Raw genomic sequence first — 23,991 nt, forward strand, 5'->3', positions numbered from 1 at the left:
AGAATGGGACACTTCGCAGAACTCACGGACTTCGAACATGGTCAGGCGATTGAGTGTCAATTAAGTGTCATCCATCTGTGCGTAAGATTTCCCCACTCCTAAACATCCCTAGGTCCACAGTTTCCGATGTGATAGCGAAGTGGAAACACGAAGGAACACGTACAGCACAAAAGCATACAGGCTGACCTCGTATGTTGACTGATAGACCGCACACAATTGAAGAGGGCCTTTATGTGTAGTATGCGGACATCTCTCCAGACTATCACAACACAGGAATTCCTATCCAGACCATCACAACACAGGAATTCCAAACTGCATCAGAATCCACTGCAAGTACTATGACAGTTAGGCGGGAGATGAGAAAACTTTGATTTCATGGTCGAGCAGCTGCTCGTAAGCCACATATCAAGCTGGTAAATGCCAAACGACGCCTCGCTTTGTGTAAGGAGCATAAACATTGGACGATTGAACATAGAAAAACATTGTGCGAAGTGACGAATCACGGTACACAACACAGCGATCCGACGGCAGGGTGTGGGTATGGCGAATGCCCAGTGAACATCATCTGACAGTGTGTGTAGTGCCAACAGAAAAATTCGGAGGCAGTGGTGTTATGTTGTGGTCGTGTTTTTCATGGAGGGGGCTTGCACCCCTTGTTTTGCTTCACACTAACACAGCACAGGCATACATTGATGTTTTAAGCACCTTCTTGCTTCCCACTGTTGAAGAGCAATTCCAGGATGGCGATTGCATCTTTCAACACAATCTAGTACCTGTTCATAATGCAAGCCTTTGGGATGTTTTGGAATGCCAACTTCGAACCAGCCCTCACCGTCCGACATCGGTACCTCTCCTTGGTGCAGCACTCCGAGAAGAATGGGCTGCCATTCCACAAGAAACCTTTCAGCACCTGATTGAACATATGCCTGTGAGGGTGGAAGCTGTCATCAAGGCTAAGGGTGGGCCAACACCATACTAAATTCCAGCGTTACCAATGGAGGGCACCCTGAACTTTTAAGTCATTTTTAGCCAGGTGTCCGGATACTTTTGATCACGTGGTGTACCCTAGCTGATCCATTGTAGATGTGAAGCAGCGACTGGTCAAATATTTACCACGGAAAAATGTCAAAAAGCCATACATTTTGAGAGGTTATTTTACTTAGACAACCAGTTTTGCATTTCAATATGCTATCTTCAGACCCCATATAAGTCTCATGTATAGACAGAGGTATCAATACTATCATACCGGAACCATCAGTATTTGGACACTGTGAATTCATTATTCGAGTGTTTTCTTCGGAGACTTGAAAACAGGTTTAATATCACACCATCGAGGTCATTTAAAAATTAGGCCGAAGTTCGGATTGTGTCCAGGATTGGGAAGCAAATCGACCATGCCCTCTCAAAGGAACCATCCTGTCATTTGCCTGGAGTGATTAAGTTGGAAAATTTTAAAACTTACAGTTGTGTTTTAGCCTTTAAACCCTGTATTTCAGACACTTTCTGACCCTAAATAAAGAAGATTTTCCATCAATTAAAACTGTAAATGAAAAAGTCATGTTAAGTTGAAAAAGCTAAAACTCAGTTTAGTAAACATACAGGTGCTTTAGAAAAATTTCTGTAATTTACAAATGCTCAAAAATCAATGAATGTTTATCTTTCAGATTATTAATTAAATAGAAGTACAACATGTAAACAAAATCCACTTACATAAAGAAATGAGAGCCTGTCTTCAGTCTTTTATACAAATATATTTACAAGACTTTCTCATCCACTGCATCTTCTTCCTGGGTCTGCCTCTACCTGTATAATACAGGATCTTCACTGGTGACTGACAAATCTCTATTGAGTGATCATCATGTTGCACCGTTCGGAGCCTGAATTTGGTTCTTTGAAAAATTATTTTGGGAACATGCCCTTCTGAGGATAAAGTGTTCATTTTACTGATGGTCAAAGCATTCAAGGTTCCTGTATTCATTCTAACTCAAAACTCAGTACTGTTTTTCCGAACAATACTAAAAACCCCCTCACAGGCAGCATTACTATGGTGAATAAGCAGCAACGCAAGCGTGAGCTTGCTCAGTGATGGATACTTTTTAGTACCTGATGCATCATACATAGATGTTTTGTACTAAGCAGGATCAGCTCTTCTTCCGCCATTCCAAAGTCATCAAACTGGTATCTTGAAACCAATTCTAATGTGTGTTTTTCACTATCACTCAGAACATCAGGAAATAGCTCATCCAGCTTTACAGCCGATGATAAAGGTTTTCTTCTCCTAGATCCATTATCCGTAACTTCTAAGTTTAAGAAATCAATTTATAATTGCATTTTTCTTTGATATAACAACATGAGTTGTTGAAAAATCTGACATCTTCATAAAATTTGTAACTACATTGTTTCAAGTTCAGTATCAAAAATGTAGCTTCTAGTGCCTACACCAATGACAATATCTTCATCCCCTTTGTGACATTTTTTTGAAATTTTTATTTCAGCAGACAACCAGAAGTAGGTACTACAGAAAGAAAATCTCATAGTCAAATCTGCAAATAAGTTATTTACAATGCTATGAAGTCTGAATTACTGGCTCTTCTTTCTGAAGGAATACATTTGGTATATAACAAAAGGATATTACACAAGGAAAGAAGATACAGCTTAGTTATTGAATTGTTTGAACAGGGCACACACTAAATAAATTAATGTTGTTTACATGTTTTTTAGCTTCCTTCCTGGAAAATTTTACAAGAGGTCACCACTGTTCAGTTATTGTTTCTATTGATTAGTACAGAGAGGGCCATCTTGCTCAAACATACTCTGGTATTTTATGGTGTTTGGTGCCATGAACAAGTTTAAAAGTAGATTGCCTTTTTGAATTATTGGTAAAACCAGAAAGTGTCCAATACAACTCCTTTAGCGTCAAAATACTGTAGGCTTTTTGCACCTTTTTGTGCAGCTAAATGAAGCAGGTGGCAGGAACAAGATCGAATTCTTGTGTGTAGTTTAACTTTCTTCAAAAAAGCCGCAACCCCTTTTGTATGTCTCATGGTATTTGCATTATCACGTGCAAATGAAATGCAGTTTGCCACTAGAAGATTAAAAATTCCTTTGCCAGTATTTAAACTAGATTCCAGCAAGGATCGTATTGTGGCGTCATCTTTTCCTGTTTAACATCAAAGTAACGACAATTGGATATAGCTTCATGCCTAACATCTGTGCTATCAGTTGCAGGAGACAAGGGGGGGTCTCCTTTTAAGTATTTTACTACATCGTACTGTGTTCCAGATAAAGAATTTATAACTGCAATTGTTTTAGTTCTTCCCCACCTTTTTTTTAGCAGTCTGAGAATCAAGAAACGTTTTTTGAACAGCAGCAAAGTACGATCTGCAGAAGAAATTGGCAGGCTGTGTTCAACAATACATGAACTAAGAAGCATTTCAGCATTGGCAACAGTCTTCCTCTTCAGGTTTTATTCCAAATGATGACTACGATGCATTTGAAGACTTGATGTTTGTTAGGTCTACACATACTTTAGACAGAACATTATGGAAATCATGACCAGCATGCTTTACAGAAATATCTCATGAACACACTGTACAAAACATGTTGATCTGATTTATCTCACTTTACCAAATCTAATTTTACCAAACACTGCCATTCTTTACTGTACTTTTTCTGAAATTTCTGTTCAGTTTCCATTTTTTCATTTCACTGCCACCCACTGTTTGAACACATTGGTGTTCCACAAAATTGCTGCCTCAATTTGGTACGGTATCTCACCCATTTTCACTCGGCTTGTCTTTCGTACTGCTTAATTTCACATTATTTTCATCAGGTTTTTCTTTATGGATACTTAACAGTTGCTGAAAAAACAAAAATCTAATGACTTGCATTTTTAACAAACCACTAAAACTTTCCTTAGCAGCTAAGTCTTCAAATTCTAAATGAATGAATACCACCACCAAACACAATGTAACGATTACCAAAAATATCAGCGCTCTATACACAATGCACGCAGTACAGTCCTGGCATATTTTCAAGCATGTGCACCATGGAAATACCATGCAAAACCAAGGCAACTGATTTTTTTGTCGAGTCACTCGAATTAAAAATCTCAGAGCACTCAGGGTTCCTATTTATTAAGTAATTGTTTTTATTACATAATTTTCGTTCTCTTATGTATCATAGAACTATGCTATGGACATATGCACATTATTGCCAAATAGTACACATGTGCAGTTTCATAGGTGGTTACAACTTCCACGTGTGGATGATGTGTCCACCACTTTTCTTAGTTCCACCACTAAGTGCCTGTTGCACTAAACTTACATGTCAAAATCATTCAAAGACAGGTTTATTACGTACTCCGCAAAGAAATCATTACAACCTTTACAAAATTTTGTTAGCATATTACTGGCACAAAGCAAACATCTTTTCCACTTTTTTAAAACATGAAATCTGATGTCTATTTCCATAATTCTTTTAGTACCTCGCCATAGCTTCGTAATGAAGGTGGTAAATCCATAGTAACTGCAGACCATCTGTAATAGTTGGTAGCTATGCATTCTTTTGCTGTCAGTAATAGGATTAGTGACATAAAATAATGCTATGAGAGGTACTTAAAGTTTTACTTATTGGCAATTTGTAACCGCGCGTAATTCCACATTCTTGTGGGGTCCAAGCTAAGTGAGCCTAATGACCACTACATATTATGAAACATCAATAATAAACTTTGTAACAGTCATAGCATCCAAAGACAGTGGTCATCTATGTGTGAGCTGTGTTTGCATGAATGTATGTTGTCTAATCCAGGAGGAAGCCTTTTGTTGTGCCTGTCTACGAGTTAACATGTCAACTATATGGGGAGTAACAATCTACCCTTTCCACAATACTTACTTCCTAAATTTTCCAGTGTTGAATTCAAGGGAGGTTAGAGTGTACATCCTGACAACAAGGCCATTAAGATCGAGTGCAAAAGAGTGACAAAGGACATGTGGCTGGCCCCTTCAAGTAACTATCCCATCATTTTTCCTGAAACAATTCAGGGAAATTGTGGGAAAATGTAAATTTGGATGCCTGGATGGGGACTTCAAAAATTCACCCTGCTGAGTACTAAGTGACTAGGCCAATATTTTGCGTTACCTACTTCCAGGTGGTTTTAGAATATTTTAAAAATATTATGCATGCAGCAGAAGTTAACATACTATCCACCAGTATTTCTTTTTCATGAGAACTTTTCACATCTGACTGCCTTTATACCTACTGTGTGTCAGTAACACACGTCACCAATGCATGGATTGAAGTGGTCCCAGATCATAACCACATTATGTGCTGTCAAAAATGTAAAAATATGAATAATACATCTATTTTTTCCTTCATAAACAGAAAATTGATCACCACTCTCAAAATCAGTGAGATTGCATTTGTTATTCTTGCCAACTCCAATTACCTCCGCCTCCATTCCCTAGCAAACCACTAAAGCTGTCATCCAGAAAAAAACTTTCTACATAAACAACTCTTATCTCCAGGAACTTACATAGAACGACGAAATTTCACATGGTCTAACAAGAAAATTTCATTGCCGTGTGCTAGGAATGGTATCTTATTCATATTTCATGGTTTCTGACTATTGTACAATGCACTTCAATGTGCCCACTATCTCAACACCTCTTCCACGAAAATTATATCAAATATGAACTTATAAAGGCACATTTGCATGCCGTGCGCGAGTTTCCTCGGAAACGCGAAATCTTAATTAAATAATTAATCTCTGACAAATAAATAAAGCCTATGGCACAGAACTGCAGCACTATGCCGCTGAAAAAACAAAATACAATTATGACACTCTTATGTTTCATTAACAAGGAGGAGGTCTTGCAGAACTGGTGCGGGAAGCACGTATATTTTATTAACTGGCACACCGCCATATTTGAAGTTATATAAGAAAACTGCGAGTTGCAATCTTACTAGGCACTCAATTCTGTGAAGAATTTATATTTATGAACTGTAGGCTTATTCGTTGAATATATCTGATTTAACTAACTGTGTAAACTTTTTATGTTTAGTAGACAGTCACCTCTGTACGACGTATTGACATGGCTGGCAAATTATTCTAATTTTGAGATTTAGATTTGAGTCCGCACCTACCGCAGCAGTCTTTGGAAATGACTTAAATACGAAGTCTGATTGAGTCTTATTTCACGGTCAACTACGAATAACATTGCATTTACGAAAAAGCCATTGTCAAGCGTCTGATACCAAATAACTAAACGTCCACGTTCCAGATAAGCAAATATTAATTACAATTAATCACTATCATACATACACAATAATTAATATTTAATTTATATTTTATTTTATTTATTTATTTTATATTGGCAACCATGACAGGACTTGTTATTTTGTGATTTGTTACATTGTTCTCTTTGTTTCATGTGAAAAATCAACTTTCTGTACCTGGACTTGAATATATGAGAAATAACAAAAATCTGAAGATATTTGACAATTTTAAAATTTTGCGGGAAGATGCAATGAAGCTTCCAGCAAAATGAGGTAAGACGCAGCATCTTTGCATTGGCAGGCTTGACCAGACGCATAATTCAGTGTATTAGTAGATTCTGTAGTATTTCTTTCGCGTTTAGCAGTTTTCAGTGATAAATTTCATTCTCAGTCCTTTTCCTTAAACAATAACTACTGCAACAATACCAATACACGAGTGTACAATATGGCCGACTTCTGTACGATACGTTGTAACATGGACAGCAGCCATTAACAATAATCCCATATTCAGTTTACATTTTTAAATTAAAAAACAGCCATTGTTGCTACGAACGATTCATGCTCAACTGCATTTCATTTTAAAACCAGTGTCAAACATTATTTTCGTGAAACACATATCACGTGTGGCATGGTCATAACTAGAAAACAATACGCAAAGATGGAACAGCAAAGACATACTAGTCAGACGCAATCCGACTCGGACGAGAGACAAATGTTAGAAAATGACTTTACGACAGCAACCGGTAGTGACGATTCATCAAATATTGACGCAAGTGTTAACGGAAATTTTGACAATAGGCCGTCCACCACAAAAATTTCAAAGTCTCAGTCAGAGCCCATGTTAATACATGACATCACGTCTAATGACGCGACGGGGGCAGTGACCTTGCAAACAGTAAACATTGCCAACATGTTACAAATGCTAATGAAACAAAACGCAGAAAATATGGCAACCTTAAAGACACAAAATGACGAAATTAAATCTGATCTCATAGCAATCAAGACATGTAATGACACTTCATGTAAACGTGTAGAACTTATAGACGCCATACTGACCAAACAGATGACTGAACTCAGTACGAAATTTTCCCAGCTTAATATGATACAAGAAAAGACTACAAAATACGTAGCACTTTTACAGGCACAAGTAAAAAACCTTAATGTCACGTGTGAAGCTCTTACTGGACAAATTCAAACATATCCTACAGTACATGACTACCTTGAAAAACGAATTACTGACGTGCAGAATAAATTTGACGATGTTGAACAACACCTGACTGACATTATACAATCTGATGCCACAGCTCATTTTCAAAATATTAATAAAGAATTTCATGATTGGGTAGAGAACAAAGACATTTAAACATTTTGATAGATGCATTCGTGAAAATTTACCAACAATTGTGCACGACCCCGTAGCAGAATACATCACTAATAACAAACAGCTGATTAGTGACGCAGTACAGTCTGTCACTGCACCAATGACAATACACCGATCAACCACAGTCTGAATGTAACGAAAATATCAGTCAAAATGTACAGTTCAGAAACCAATACACATACGAGTATGACGCACACATACCGCACACAACAAACACACAAGAACAAAACACACCACGACAACTACACATACCACGACGTGCAAACACAAACACAAGCTATTATGGTAAACCACAGCAACATTATTGTAATTACTCGCCATCTGAACATTACTGTAATTACAGTGGAACAAATCCATATCATAATGCAAAGGAAGAAGAAAGCTTAATAAAACACAGGCAATTTCAGACTTTTATCCCAGAAAAACGAACCATTCATTCGGTGATTTTTCTTAAATCTTTTAGTAACGCATTTCCACGCACTTGGAGTGACCGGAAAAAGATTTCATATATTGTCGGTTACATCCAAGGCGATGCAGCTGTGTGGGCATACAGTCAAGCTGACGTATGTACCACGTACAGTGAGTTTGAGCGTGCCTTTCTGAACAAATTCTGGTCGCAATCCGTCCATGAGCGACTCGGAAGACAAATTTTAGAACCTGAAACTTAACAGTAAAAATGGTAACTTACGCAGATATTTTGAAAAATACTTGAACATGGGACATTTTTTGGACGAACCAGTCGCAACATGTGATATACTCCGTGCGTTGAAGGCCAAATTGCCTTTCTACATTAAAGAAAAACTCTTACATATTCCGGATGACGATCCAGATTATTTTTTAACAGCTTTAGATTCGGTTGACATGTTACTAGAAGATCAGCGCTTTGCGCAGCAAAACAGCAGCCACAATGTTTATACTAGTGGTATGCAAAACATGCAGGCTTGCCAACTCAATTCTGGCATGCCCACAGTTGGATACGCGGTACAGCAAAAACAGCGAACTCACATGCTGTCTCAATACGGAAATCAACATCAACACGCGTATTCCAATACAAACAACAGTTACAACAGTAATAACACTTCATGTGGCAATCCATACAAAAGGCACCACTGTAATAACAACAACAACAGTAACAACGTATACAAATGTAACAACAAAGAACACAAACAGAAATAGAAATAATAATAACTACGAGCCAAGACAGCATCAAGGCTGGACTTGTAGCGATCAATACTTTCATTCAAACACTGCTTTACCACAGCAGCCACCAGGACAAAATTGGAGCATACCTTACGACCGACGGGTAAGTTATAATGCGCAACAGCAACAACAACCACAAAAGTTTGGAGATCACAACAGGCAATATCCGAATGTGAATATAATAGAAATGACACCTGATACACAACCCCAATCTGTGTCTGTACCTAATGCAAATGCTAATCCAACAAACTAGAAACAGTCACTTCTATGCCCCGGGTCGTGGCTGAAGAATTCTTGGGAGGCGACTTCAATGTTAATCAATTATTTGACACCACCATTGAACAACAAAATATTGATATGCCTAATAATTGTAAACAAAAACTACCTGTTTTACTTATAAGATACAACCACAATGAGAATATATCAGATGAACTTTTGCAAGACAGTACACAATGTCGTTCAAACACAAATGAAACTGTTTTAGTATCTACTACTGGTGTAGTAGGTGGGATTCCAACTACTATTATCTTAGATATAGGAGCAGCTGTGAGCGTTTTGTCTTAATTTCTATAAAAAGATGTGTGAATTGGAGCCTGTGCCTGAGTTTCCTGCACAAAACTGTAAAATAACTACTGCTCTAGGTAATAAGTCACGTAAGGTTATGAAGCAAGTTTTTGTAAATATTAAAATAGGTAATGGAACCGTACAATGGCCATTCCTGGTTGTACAAAACCTTGTGACAAATTGCATATTAGGATTAGATATTATGAGCGAGAAGGACTGCATTATAGACTTCTCCAAAGGTAAATGTATTTTAAATGATAAAAGCAGTGTAATTATTATTGATTTGGACAGGAGAGCTCTAAAGCATGACAAACACTGTACAGGGTACAAGGTTCAGTTAGTACTTGACAATGACATTCAAGACATGCAAACACACTCATCTGACACAGAGCTAATGGACTTGAAAACATTGCTTGATCATAAGATAAATGAAGCTACAGCTCTAAGTTTACATGAACGTATGAAACTACAGGAAGCGTTATCCAAATATTTACAAGTTTTTACCAAATGATTAGGTGTTATCAACACGTATGTGTACAAGATTGAAGTTAAGCCTCACAAGATCTTCTACCACAAGACATATAATGTACCCTTATCTCAATGACCTGCTGTGTGGCAAGAACTAAAACAAATGTTAGACTGGAAGGTCATTGAACCATCCACCTCACCTATACTTGTTGTCAAAAAACCAAATGGTAGCATTAGGCTAGTGTTAGACGCACGAGCAATTAATGAAATAATTTTACCGGTTCACACAAAACCCGAAAATTTAGAAGAGCAATTACAGAAATTTCTAGATGCAAAATATTTTTTCACAATGGATCTCACTAATTCATTTTGGCAAGTAGGTATCACTCCTGATTTTCGGAAATATACTGCATTTATATTCAGGGGGTGAACCTACCAGTTTTGTGTTCTACCCTTCGGATTGAATGTTAGTTCTGGAGTATTCATTACAGCCCTGGATACCGTGCTTGGCGATGATTTAGTTGAGACAGTCACACACTATGTAGATGATATACTGATAGCTACACAGTCTTGGAATGAACACATTGATACACTTCAAAGAATTTTAGAAAAATTTGCACAAGCTGGAGTCACAGCCAATCTTAGAAAATCAAAATTTGGTTGCAGTGAAATAAAATATTTAGGACATATCATTAACTCACAGGGCATACGTCCTGATCCCAGTAAATTAGATGCTATCAGAAACTTTCCTAGCCCTCGAACAAAAAAGCAGTTAAAATCATTCCTTGGGCTATGTTCATTTTTCAGACGTTTTTTACCACAACCACTTTTGAACAGTAAACATCTGCTAAATCTACTCAGAAAGAATCAAGTTTGGATCTGGTCGGAACAGTGCCAGAATGACTAATACAATTAAACATGCTTTAGTGAATGCAAACATATTGAGCCATCCAGATTTCAATTTAGATTTTTGTATGACTTGTGACACTTCATGTTCTGGCTTGGGCTGTTGCTTATTTCAAGTTGTAAAGAATAAAGAAAAGGAACAGATAAGAATTATTGGTTTTGCAAGTCTTACTCCAAGTGAATGTGAGCGTACATACTCCACTACTGAGTTAGAAACACTTTCCATAGCCTGGGCATTCAAGAAATTCAATCATTATTTATTTGGAAAACATACAGTAATTTATACTGATCACCAGGGCCTGACATTTTTGTTAACTTGTAAACTTGTACATCCTAGACTATCACGATGGGCAGTTACTCTTCAGAACTACTCTTTTGAAATTAAGTACATAAAAGGTAAGGACAACACCATTGCCAACGCTTTGTCTAGACTTCCACAACGTATGAATGAAACCAACAGCGACTTAGAAAATATAAATGACTATAGGATTCTCTTAATGCAAGACAAGCAGTATCACCAATATTATATTGATATGTGCAGAAACCTGGCTAAATTACAAAAATCTGATCCTCACTGGTATAAGATAATAACGTTACTGGTAGAAAAACACAATCATCCTTTGACTAAGTATTACAAGTTACACAATGATGTATTATTTTATCGACGACATCCAAATGCTACTAACTGGTGTGCATGCGTTCCCAAAGAGTCTGAACGTAATTTGATTTGGCACACACGCTTAGTTTGGGGCCATTATGGGACGAAAAAGTGTTTGGCAAAGCTCAGCACATACTGTTATTTTAGCAATATGAGAAGAAAAATTTACAGGGAACTGAAAACGTGTCATATGTCAAAAATCAAAACCTCAGAATTTATCCACAAAAACAGATTTACATTCTATTTTACCGAGTAAACCCCTGGAAATTCTGTGTACTGACATCAGTGGACCGCATCCAGCAAGCTCTGGAGGCGTCAAATATATCTTAGCTTTTTACGAAAATTGATCTCCCACCACTCTCAAAATCGGTGAGATTGCATTTGTTATTCTTGCCAACTCCAATTACCTCCGCCTCCATTCCCTAGCAAACCACTGAAGCTGTCATCCAGAAAAAAAAAACTTTCTACATAAACAATTCTTATCTCCAGGAACTTATATAGAATGATGAAATTTCACATGGTCTAACAAGAAAATTTCATTGCCGTGTGCTAGGAATGGTATCTTATTCACATTTCATGGTTTCTGGCTATTGTACAATGCACTTCAATGTGCCCACTATCTCAACACCTCTTCCATGAAAATTATATCAAATATGAACTGCTTCCAGACAAATTCAATTTGATTTTTAATTTGTACAAGCTGTGTTGGCGAGGAAGATCTTTGACAATAATGAAAAGTCCACTAATTTTTATAAAAACTTTATTACATTATATTAAATTTTGCATTTGTAGAGAAATATTGCCACATATAAAAGTCTTGTACAGAGATAATATGAGGATCTACAACCAGCTATCACTGCACGAGTAACGATTTAATCACCAGTTGCCATAAATAACCCAGTGGCCCTCAAGCCACAGTAATGCAATGTATAAATCTGGGATATCAAAGCTTAGCTGTCACAAGTAGCCATCTTCTCTCAATATGAAATACTTATTAACAATATCAGTCCACAAACTCACCTGCACTGAATAAATTATAGTGCAGCATCAGCTATTCAAACATATTCTCATCAATAAATGACGAACATATGCAGTATCAACAGATGCTACAATTGAAAACAAAGATGGACTCTTCGTTACCATGCAGCAGGATGCTCTATTAAACATCACAGAATGCTTTACATTACACTTTGACAAACCAAGACAGTAATGTAAAAGTAGCCATAATTTAGAATCAGTACAGCTATGACTTAAAATATCTTGCATTTTACTTAAAATAATTTAAAGTCTAGTACACAGACACCCGAAAATTCTAAATAAAACAACAAATTTAAGTACAACTCTATTAGCACAAAAGAGAAATGCCATCAATAAAAAGCATCATAAATATAAATTAAAATTGTGGCATTACAAAAAACACAGAATTATCACATTGTGCATATTAAGAATGCAGTGTCAGTGATGACACCAAGTAAACAAGGTACCCACCAGACAATATGTTTGCCGAAGCATACCTGGAAAAAGTTTTGTTCAGCCTTTTATATCAAATATTTGCTCTCCCTTTCAGGCATTTTGCACACAAATTTACAGTCTTTAAAACAAACTCACATGTGCAGTTTGTAAGAAAAGCCAACATTCAAATATTTAATAGCAACGACAGCAAACTTTCTGAGCGATTAGGCTCAAAATTTCCCAATAACTGACCAAGTGCTATTGTTACTATATCTTCACAGAGACACAAAGAGAAAAATCAGCACAGCAACAAAAATTTAGAAACACTTCGGCCAAATAAGCAAACAACTTCAGAAGCTATTTGTATTGATACGTAATATTCTACATCTGGAAAAATAGTTTCAAGTTTTTTAGTTCACCACACGAATAGTATCCATATCTTTTGGAATATTGAGATATACGTGTGAAGTTTCTCAGAACTATACGAAGATACTTTTTTTTTTACGGTTTAACAACACAATTACATACATGTTAAAAGCTTTACAACAAAGGCCCAAAACTGCAGCACCTTCATTCCAAACCCACTACTTTCACAAAAGTGGGTCTTTTTTCTTCTCTTCTCCCGTTCCTGTACTGATGAGTGGAGATCCATTGGCTGTAGGTGGTGTCTTTCCTCCTTTTGCAGTTTGCGGCGATTTCTTTACTCCTGCTTTTGCAGGTGATGTCTTTGATGGAGCTGTGCCTATACGACGTGACGAAATGTGTTTGTTTGCTGTCTCTTTGTGCTGCTTTTCTGTAGCTGTCTGATGATTAGTGGCAGATCTTGGAGACTGAGTAGTACTTGACGTAACCCTTGGCTTTTGAGCAATACCATTTGTCATACCAGGACGCATAGTCAATGAAGTCCTTGCTTGAACACCAGTTTTAGGTACACTTGCAGCAGTAGTGGTTCCAGCAGATTTCGAGACAGTTGTGGTTCGTGATGGTGCAGTATGTGTCCTTGGTGCAATTTTTGATGTGGCAACAGAAGTCTTCTTTACTTCTGCACTTTTTACATCACCATTGGCTAACGGATTCTTTGTTGCCGTTGTGGTAGTTGCACTTGGGACCCGCGGCTTTGGTGCACTTGCTGCTCTTACTGTTTGTGATGGTTTGGTTGTCGATGACAAAGCAGTCTTCGAACTAGGTTTAGGTGCAATGGAAGATGTAGGGACTTTTCCTGTTGTTGTTGAAGATTGTTTTTGGGTAGCAAGAGAAGTTGGCTTACTTGGTACATTTGAAGTTGGTCTTGACAAGGACTTTGCACTTGTGGTTGTAGTAATAGTAGTAGTTTTTGCTGTAGTCTTTGCTGCAGGAGGAGCAACCTGAGTTCTCTTTGGAGTAGATGTGCGAGGTGTCGATGGTACTGATGCCTTTGTTGGTGAAGTCGGTGATGTCTTTGTTGGAGCTTTTGCAGTCCCTGGAGACTGTCTGACAGGAGCTTTAGTACTGGGTTTCATCTTGTCTGAATCTTTGGCTACAAGTGTCTTTTTCACATCTTTAGAGAGTGGTGTCTGCTTTTTCAGAGCTGGTTCTTTCCTTGAGGTTATAGCAGTAGTTGTAGCTGCTGCACCTGCCACAGCTGCTGAAGCAACAGCTACAGCAGACACTGTTGATTCTGCCTTCATCTCCGATGCATCCTTAGTAAGTTCAGTCTGCGATTCTGGGGTTGGTGTTGGAGGTGGTGTCTTTGTAATCATTAGTACTTCGTCCTCCCCATCTCCTGCTTTGTGGGCCTCTTTATCAGGCTCACCCTTCTCAGCAGCTGTACCTGAAATATTTTTATCAGAGAAGTCCGCATCAGAGAGTTTCAAAGTTTCATCACTAACAGCTTTTTCATCAAGGGCTTCAAGCTTTTCTGTCGACTGTTCAACAATAGAAATATCTTTCTTTTCAAATGTCTTTTCAGCGGTTTCCTCAGCCTTCTCTGCAATTTCAGTTTCAGTTTCAATACCAACATAGTTGAGTTGAGACTGTAGTTCCTCCAAAACTACAACATCTTTGTCAGCATTACTAGTCAGATCATTTAGTTCTTCCAATTCAGTTTTATTACTTACTTCATTTAACGTTGTTTCAACCATATCTCTTTGTTCTCCTGAAAGTGATTCTAGCTTCAACGCTGTGGAAAAATCTGTTCCATGAATGTTGTCTTTCTCCAAAGCTTCTCGTTTTTCTTCTTGACTCTCAAATGAAGGAGAAATTAATTCAACATCATCTTTCATACTACTTTGTTCAACAGGCATGGGATACACACACACCCGCAGTGCTTCTGGTACACCATGAAGATCAGGCACACAGATATCACCAATTGTTTGCTCTGCAGATGGTGAAGGCTCTTGGTTCTGAACTGCTTCAGCTGGAGGAGAAGCTGTCTCAAATGATAACCTATTTTCTAGTGTTATATTCTGTACAGTATGCATTTCATTGTTTAATTCTGGTGACTCAACTCCATTTAGTTTCATTGTGTCTTTTTGGAATGAAGCTGTCTCAATATCACGAATATCAGTTAAACCTGTAATTGTGTCCAACTTCTCCACTTTTGTATCTCCTGCCTCATTAACATCTTCCATCAGATCATGGTCTTCTCCATGCAGCTCATCCACAACCTTGGCGGGCTCAGCAGCGTCCTTCCGAAGCTCCTCCAGGGGCTCAGCAGCGTCCTTCCGAAGCTCCTCCAGGGGCTCAGCAGCGTCCTTCCGAAGCTCCTCCAGGGGCTCAGCAGCGTCCTTCCGAAGCTCCTCCAGGGGCTCAGCAGCGTCCTTCCGAAGCTCCTCCAGGGGCTCAGCAGCGTCCTTCCGAAGCTCCTCCAGGGGCTCAGCAGCGTCCTTCCGAAGCTCCTCCAGGGGCTCAGCAGCGTCCTTCCGAAGCTCCTCCAGGGGCTCAGCAGCGTCCTTCCGAAGCTCCTCCAGGGGCTCAGCAGCGTCCTTCCGAAGCTCCTCCAGGGGCTCAGCAGCGTCCTTCCGAAGCTCCTCCAGGGGCTCAGCAGCGTCCTTCCGAAGCTCCTCCAGGGGCTCAGCAGCGTCCTTCCGAAGCTCCTCCAGGGGCTCAGCAGCGTCCTTCCGAAGCTCCTCCAGGGGCTCAGCAGCGTCCTTCCGAAGCTCCTCCAGGGGCTCAGCAGTGCCCTTCCGAAGCTCCTCCAGGGGCTCAGCAGTGCCCTTCCGAAGCTCCTCCAGGGGATCCAGATTGGGGTTTTGTAGAACTTCACCTTCAGTGCTAAATGGTTCATTAAGCTCCATTGTTCTGTTCTCAAATTCTTTCATGAGATCTGAACGTGTTTCATGCACTTCATCCAAGAATTCTGTATCTACCATGTGATCACTTTGCTTCTCATGAATTTCTTCTTCCAACTTAACTGATTTCTCCATAAAATTAGGTTTCTCTGCAATTTCCGTTGATGGCTGATTGAAATTCAAACTTTCATCTGAGTACTGCAAAAATAGATCTTTTTCAGATTTTTCATTCTGATTGCTTTTGCTTAAGTACTCTTCCAATTGCTCACAGGACCTACTCTCTGATAGTTCACTATCAGCTTCAGCCAACAAAGCTCTCTCATGCTCAGAGGAAAGTGTATCTTTATCTAACTCTGTCAGCTCTGTTTTCACCGTATCTAGTAGTTTGATCGGCGATTCTGAAGAAATTATTTGAGAAATAGGAGCACCAGATGCAAGATCTGATGAAACTTCAGTAGGCTTCTGCTCCACAATATCCACATTTTCATTTGCTTCACCAGCTTTGGGGACATCTGTATTATCCTCCATGTTTTTATAATCAAAAACAGGAGCACATGGGTTAAGAGGTGAACTTAACTCATATTCCTCCAGTGTAAAATCAGGTCCATGTTCAAAGGATTCATTAAGCAGATCAGTTCGCTCATTCGCTGTAATTTGCTCACTCTCTTCCATTGGCATTTCTGCTATTGGTTGCTCGTGGCTGAAAGGATTGATCAAGTCATCAGTTAGTTTCACCCTTTCTGGACATTCTTCCATTGTTGGAGCAATATCTTTCTGAAGTTCAAATGATATTGCACCAGTTTCCTCAGCTGGTGAGTAGTCCGTAGGCAACGAATCATCCAGCCCCTTTTTGAATTCTGTAAATTCCCTTGAAGCTTCAAATCCAAGAAAATCTTCAGACTGCTTAACACTAGATGTTTCTGAAGCCACAAAATCAGTTTCCACAAAAGACCCTTCCACATTAGAAGCACTTGTACCCAAATTTTTCTGCAAGATGTCAGAGGTAGATGTCGTGAAGCTAGCAGCCGATTCGTCACCGTATACTGCTTTTGTTGATGACACTTCAGAAACCTCAAATGGATTGTTACTGGTAAAGGCAGCCAGATTTTGTTCAGTTAATTTAAATTCTGACTCTCCATATTTCTTTTTTATAATATCATCCATAACACTGCCACCATTAAGAATATCTGACTGAATGTCTGGTAAGTACGCACTGTTTGATAGAGCATCCTCTTCCGATACCTCTCCTGGGCGCAGACGTGCCTCTTGCTGGAACTGCGCCATACTAGGAACTTCTACATTATCAAACGGCAATATTTTTCCTGATGGTGAGTGAGAAATAATCGTATCCTCAAATGAAGGCTTTGAATGTGTCGGCGATGGTACAAATTCTTTTGCATCAGGATTAAGTCTGGATTCCATGTCAAATATATCTTCAGGTTTTTCTTCGAGATTCAACTGCGTGGATTCTGGGCAAACCTGCAAGAAACAAAACGAATGTTTAAAATGCTATAATTTACAGAGGAGATGAATATCTTTGATATAAATATGATAATCGTATGTTCTGGATGGAAGGAGCAAAGCCAGCTTTTCTTTCAGAACCCCCCCCCCCAAAAAAAAAAAAAAAACAAAAAAAAACACACACACACACACACACACACACACACACACACACACAAAATCATGACACCTTCCAAAACCAGGCATCTATGCAGTAGAACTCTAATCAAACAAGTCAAGGGTAACAGTGCATAGGAACAGGGGTGGCCAATAGATTAAAAACCCTTCTTTGCCTTCATCCTTAAATGTGTCAAACATATTTGAAACGGAAGTATCCGCACATAATTCAACCTTTCTCATTCTACATATCACTCTGATTGAAGCATCCTATTCTGAAGCTTTTCGGCACAACTCTTGAATTTAAGTTTCTTGCACAGGAGTATTTTTGCGACAAAAGTGATACATTTTCTACATAACCCTATCTGTTGACATGCTTCAAAAGTAAACATGTTCTAAATGCAACAGTGCTGCTGATACTAGTTAAGAACTATTAAGAATCTTGCCTAATGAAGTGTACACACTGATTAATGATGCAAGTGCCAAAATGGAAGTTCCTTTCATAATTTAAATCTTTCTGTTGAAAAACATGATGCACAAGTCAAGCAAATTGCAGCATCAATCTACTTGGCACATCACATCCCGCTCAACCGAGTGGAGCTTTGAGGGCTATGTATCTATGACAGTGATTGGTGAAAATATCATCATAAAATCGATTTCATAAGGCAGTTTTGCTTCTGAGGTAATAATACAGCAGTACTGACGAGAAAAGTTAGAATAGTATTTAAAGCACCTGACATGGATGACCATTACAGGCATACATTTTTGACTTATTCAAGGCTTACAAATATATATTTTTGGTTTAGCCAAAGCTCATGACAGTTTTTACCATAAAATGCTTCTAAACAAACAAAGTACATGAAGTATGAAGAGAGTAACTAACAATTTGTTCCAGTCACATCTAGAAAATAGATTACTGAAGGTAGAGAGCCAACACTTCAGATGATGCTAAATTCTTGGTAAAGAAGTCAAGACTCTGAAATATTAACATAGGTGTTTCTCACTAGAATATACTGGGGTGATTCACGAAGATATGCAAATACATTAATATGTTACTCTACAAGTAAAACTAAAGAAACAAGTTCATATAAACTTAGGTCTGCAAATATTTAGTTACGAAGTTACGGCTAATAACATTTTGCCTGAAATTTAGCAACTTCGCTCATATAAAGCGAGCGTAAAACTGTATGAGGTTAAAGCAAAGCACAATTTCTTATGGGTCTCGTGAATCTAATATGTCCCAGATGTGTATCAGCAGGTGGTTTCCAGAACATTCAGAGAAGCAAAGATTATTACACAATTACATTTGTTTACTTTCCATCAAGAATGTAGAAATGTTTACTTCATTGTTGGCAACCATTGGGGAGTTGTTTCATTGTTGGCAACCATTGGGGAGTTGTTTCATTGTTGGCAACCATTGGGGAGTTGTTTCATTGTTGGCAACCATTGGGGAGTTGTTTCATTGTTGGCAACCATTGGGGAGTTGTTTCATTGTTGGCAACCATTGGGGAGTTGTTTCATTGTTGGCAACCATTGGGGAGTTGTTTCATTGTTGGCAACCATTGGGGAGTTGTTTCATTGTTGGCAACCATTGGGGAGTTGTTTCATTGTTGGCAACCATTGGGGAGTTGTTTCATTGTTGGCAACCATTGGGGAGTTGTTTCATTGTTGGCAACCATTGGGGAGTTGTTTCATTGTTGGCAACCATTGGGGAGTTGTTTCATTGTTGGCAACCATTGGGGAGTTGTTTCATTGTTGGCAACCATTGGGGAGTTGTTTCATTGTTGGCAACCATTGGGGAGTTGTTTCATTGTTGGCAACCATTGGGGAGTTGTTTCATTGTTGGCAACCATTGGGGAGTTGTTTCATTGTTGGCAACCATTGGGGAGTTGTTTCATTGTTGGCAACCATTGGGGAGTTGTTTCATTGTTGGCAACCATTGGGGAGTTGTTTCATTGTTGGCAACCATTGGGGAGTTGTTTCATTGTTGGCAACCATTGGGGAGTTGTTTCATTGTTGGCAACCATTGGGGAGTTGTTTCATTGTTGGCAACCATTGGGGAGTTGTTTCATTGTTGGCAACCATTGGGGAGTTGTTTCATTGTTGGCAACCATTGGGGAGTTGTTTCATTGTTGGCAACCATTGGGGAGTTGTTTCATTGTTGGCAACCATTGGGGAGTTGTTTCATTGTTGGCAACCATTGGGGAGTTGTTTCATTGTTGGCAACCATTGGGGAGTTGTTTCATTGTTGGCAACCATTGGGGAGTTGTTTCATTGTTGGCAACCATTAGGGAGCTATTTCAGTCATTTCCTGACCTTGAAACAAGTTAGTTACCTGTATTGTTCGGTGAAAGAACCTAACAGTGCATTTAAGTGAAACCACAGATTATCTGACAGTCATACAGTTTCAGTTAACTTATTACCATCACTTTTCCAAAATTAAATTCTCTACAATTTCTGTCGAAAACTTTGTGCAATTGTCTGTAACTTAAAACACAAATTGGGCCAAGCAGTTGATGAATTAAAATTTTTACAAAATTACTACTTTGCTTCTCTGGATGTTCTGGAAAACTACTGCAGACATCTGAGGCATGCTTTGTTAGATTCACCAGATCAATAACAACAAAATAAATGGAATTCGTGGTTTACTTCAACGTGATCTGTAGTGGATGCAGTTTAACTCTGTAGAAAAATTTCCACCACCAGTCACAATAAAAGATTATTTATTCATCACATGACTGGTTTTGAGGCTTGTGCCCATCCTCAGGTGTTTATGCATTCATGTACAAGTTTATATTGCTGGAGATCAATAAAGATGAAGCATCATAATTACACTTAGCTGCACTTTTTTTCCATATCCATAATTCAATTTCATAAAATTTAGCTGCATATTTCACTACTGCACTGTGAACTTGTGAAATACACTGTGTTTGCAAACATGTAGGCTATGATCAAAGAACATAGAAATTGGTAGTGCAAGGATGTTGCACATACATAAACTTAAGGAGCTATTCTAAATTGCGAAGTTTTTTGATCCACATTATGAATTTTTTTATCCACATTTCTGTCCGAGAACTTTATATGTATGAAATCACATCATTTTACTTCCTTGATCCACATTCTGACAAAAATGTGGATAAATAATTTCATAATGTGGATCAAAAACTTGGCAATTTAGAATAGCTTTTTAAGTTCCTATATGTGTAACATCCTTGTACTTCCTATGGCTAAGTTCTTTGACTATAAGCTATATGCTCCTGTATGAGCAACATCTGTACACCCCCTACATCTAAGTTCTTTGACCAAAGCCTACATGTCTGTATGTAAAACTGTATTTAACAAGTGCACGTTGCAACAGTGATATATACAGCTAAATTTTATAAATCTGAAATATGGATGTGAGAAAGACGACAACTGTGCACCTAAGTAGAAAAACTATCACCACAGAGTAATTTTAACAATGGTGCTTCATCTTTATTGATCCCCAGCAATATTAACATGTACATGAATGTATGAACACCTGAGGAAGGGCACCAGCCCGAAACCGGTCATGTGATAAATAAATTATCTTTTACTGTAACTGGAAGCAGGAATTTTTCTGCACCCTTTACTTCAATCTCTTACAGTTTTGCAACAGTTTCATATTAATGAAGTTACTATAAATTTCAGGCAAAATATTATTAGCCATAGCTCCGTAACTAAACATTTGCGGCCTATGTTTATATGAACTTTTTTCTTTAGTTTTACTTGTAGAATAACATATTAAAATATTTGCATACCTTCGTGAATCACCCTGTGTACAAGGTGACTTGGGAGGAATAGTCAATATTCAGAAATATGATAAATGATCATTCGAAGCATAAATGTCTAGTACATGGGTATTCTAAATGTTTATAAGACCTATAAGAACTTTTTCACCTTTGCTACTATGGATCATTCCTCCAACTGAAGTCCTCAATTTTTAAGACATGCATTTTAGAGCCCATGTTTACTACAATTTGCTTTGAATGGCCGTTCTTGTCATATCCTTTAATACTAACCATTCTTCCTCTGTTACCCTGTATCCATCAATACGTTACAGATAAATTAAGACATTGAGAAAATTATCTTTATTAATGAGAGTAACATTAAAGTCACTGATGAATTAATAAAACTGCTGACAGATGGCAAATGGATCCTTTAGGGATGTGCATAACTGAACAATGTGTAATGAGTTAGCATTTAGTACTAAGAAAAATAATAATTTCTATTTAGACAGAAAATGATCGTTATTAAGAATATATGATAAATCTATAGACGGTAGCAAACAAATTTTTTGGGATGAACACTGACAGTCAATTGGCATGGAATGAACTTCAAGATATTGGCAGAGAAAATATCATTAGCATGTTATACTCTTTGATGGCGAACAACCGTGCGTAACAGCCACTGCCTTGGGGTGATAAACAATTCCTATTTATACTTTATTCATAACTATGGGATTCTTTTATGGCAATCTACTGCACAAAATGGAAATTTTCGAACTACACCAAAGGGTCATAAGAATATTAAGTGGAACACTTTATGCATTCAGAACAAATGCCATTCCGACTCTCAAATACCAGGAAAGACAAAAATTACTTGTAAGCAGTATTTTCTATAGGGAATTACAGTTGTTTAATAGTATGCCCAAGGATATAAAAGATGCAATTTTTGGTTGGTTGGTTGGTGGATTAAAGGGACCAGACTACTATGGTCATCGGTCCCTTTTCCAAAGACAAAGAACACCCACAGAGAATAAAAACGAGGAACAGAAGAGATCACAGACGATACAGAACAGGAGAGACTGAGACAAAGACAAGACAAAACGAACGAAAACCACATAGAGAATGACGGTGGTTGGCCGACCATAGAAATAAAAAAGGAAAAGCCAACCACTTAGAAACACATTAAAAAATCAGTGTAAAATCATAGGCCAAAGGCCAGAATCAACACAAAACAATAAAATAAAACAGAAACACTCAGATTAAATGATAAAATCCCCCTGCCCGAATAAAACGTAAAACTAAGTCAGCCATAGCGGAGTCGTCTGTTAAAAGGGCAGGGAGCGTATCAGGCAGCGCAAATGTCTGCCTGACCACAGCTAAAAGGGGGCAGGCCAACAGAATGTGGGCCACTGTCAAAGCCGCCCCGCAGCGACATACAGGAGGGTCCTCCCTGCGCAGTAAATAACTGTGTGTCAGCCGGGAGTGGCCAATGCGGAGCCGGCAAAGAACTACCGAGTCCCTGCGAGTGGCTCGCAGGGATGACCGCCACACAGCCGTCGTCTCCTTGACAGCACGGAGTTTATTGGACATTGTCAGTTCGCGCCATTCCTTGTCCCATAGCGCCAAGATTTTGCGGTGGAAGACTGCCCGCAAATCAGTCTCAGGGAGGCCAAGGTCCAGAGATGGCTTGCTGGTGGCCTCTTTCGCCAGGCGGTCAACATGTTCGTTACCCGGGATACAGACATGACCGGGAGTCCACACAAAGACCACAGAGCGGCCGCAACAGGCGAGAGTATGCAGAGACTCGTGGATAGCCATCACCAAACGAGAACGAGGGAAACACTGGTCGAGAGCTCGTAAACCGCTCAGGGAATCGCTACAGATAACGAAGGACTCACCTGAGCAGGAGCGGATATACTCTAGGGCACGAAAGATGGCGACCAGTTCAGCAGTGTAAACGCTGCAGCCATCCGGCAAGGAACGTTGTTCGGAACGGTCCCCTAGAGTGAGCGCATACCCGACACGACCAGCAACCATCGAACCGTCAGTGTAGACAATACCAGAGCCCTGATACGTGGCCAGGATAGAATAAAAGCGGCGGCGGAAGGCCTCTGGAGGGACTGAGTCCTTCGGGCCCTGTGCCAGGTCCAGCCGAAGGCAAGGGCGACGAACACACCATGGGGGTGTATGCAAAGTAGCCCGGAAAGTAGGTGGAACAGTGAAAACCTGAAGCCCAGAGAGAAGCTCTTTGACGCGGACCGCTATTGTACAACCAGACCAGGGCCGACGATCTGGCAGATGGACGACCGATCGTGGGAACAGGAGACGATAATTTGGATGCCCGGGCGAGCTTAGAACATGGGCAGCATAAGCGGCCAGCAAACGTTGGCGTCGGAACCGCAGGGGAGGTACACCTGCCTCCACTAGTACGCTGTCCACGGGGCTGGTGCGGAA

General features: G+C 39.1%; 1 protein-coding gene across 1 annotated transcript in view; it reads right to left on the minus strand.

The window, feature by feature from the left end:
- Positions 1 to 12,196: 12,196 nt before the first annotated feature.
- LOC124614112 (protein piccolo-like) overlaps positions 12,197 to 23,991 on the minus strand; it is a 1,087,733-nt gene continuing 1,075,938 nt past the window's right edge. Inside the window, 1 exon segment of the mRNA XM_047142918.1 lies at positions 12,197 to 17,653. Coding sequence (XP_046998874.1) covers positions 13,496 to 17,653 — 4,158 coding nt within the window. The 3' untranslated portion in view covers positions 12,197 to 13,495.

Source organism: Schistocerca americana, chromosome 1 (assembly GCF_021461395.2).
Source record: "Schistocerca americana isolate TAMUIC-IGC-003095 chromosome 1, iqSchAmer2.1, whole genome shotgun sequence".
NCBI lineage: Eukaryota > Metazoa > Arthropoda > Insecta > Orthoptera > Acrididae > Schistocerca > Schistocerca americana.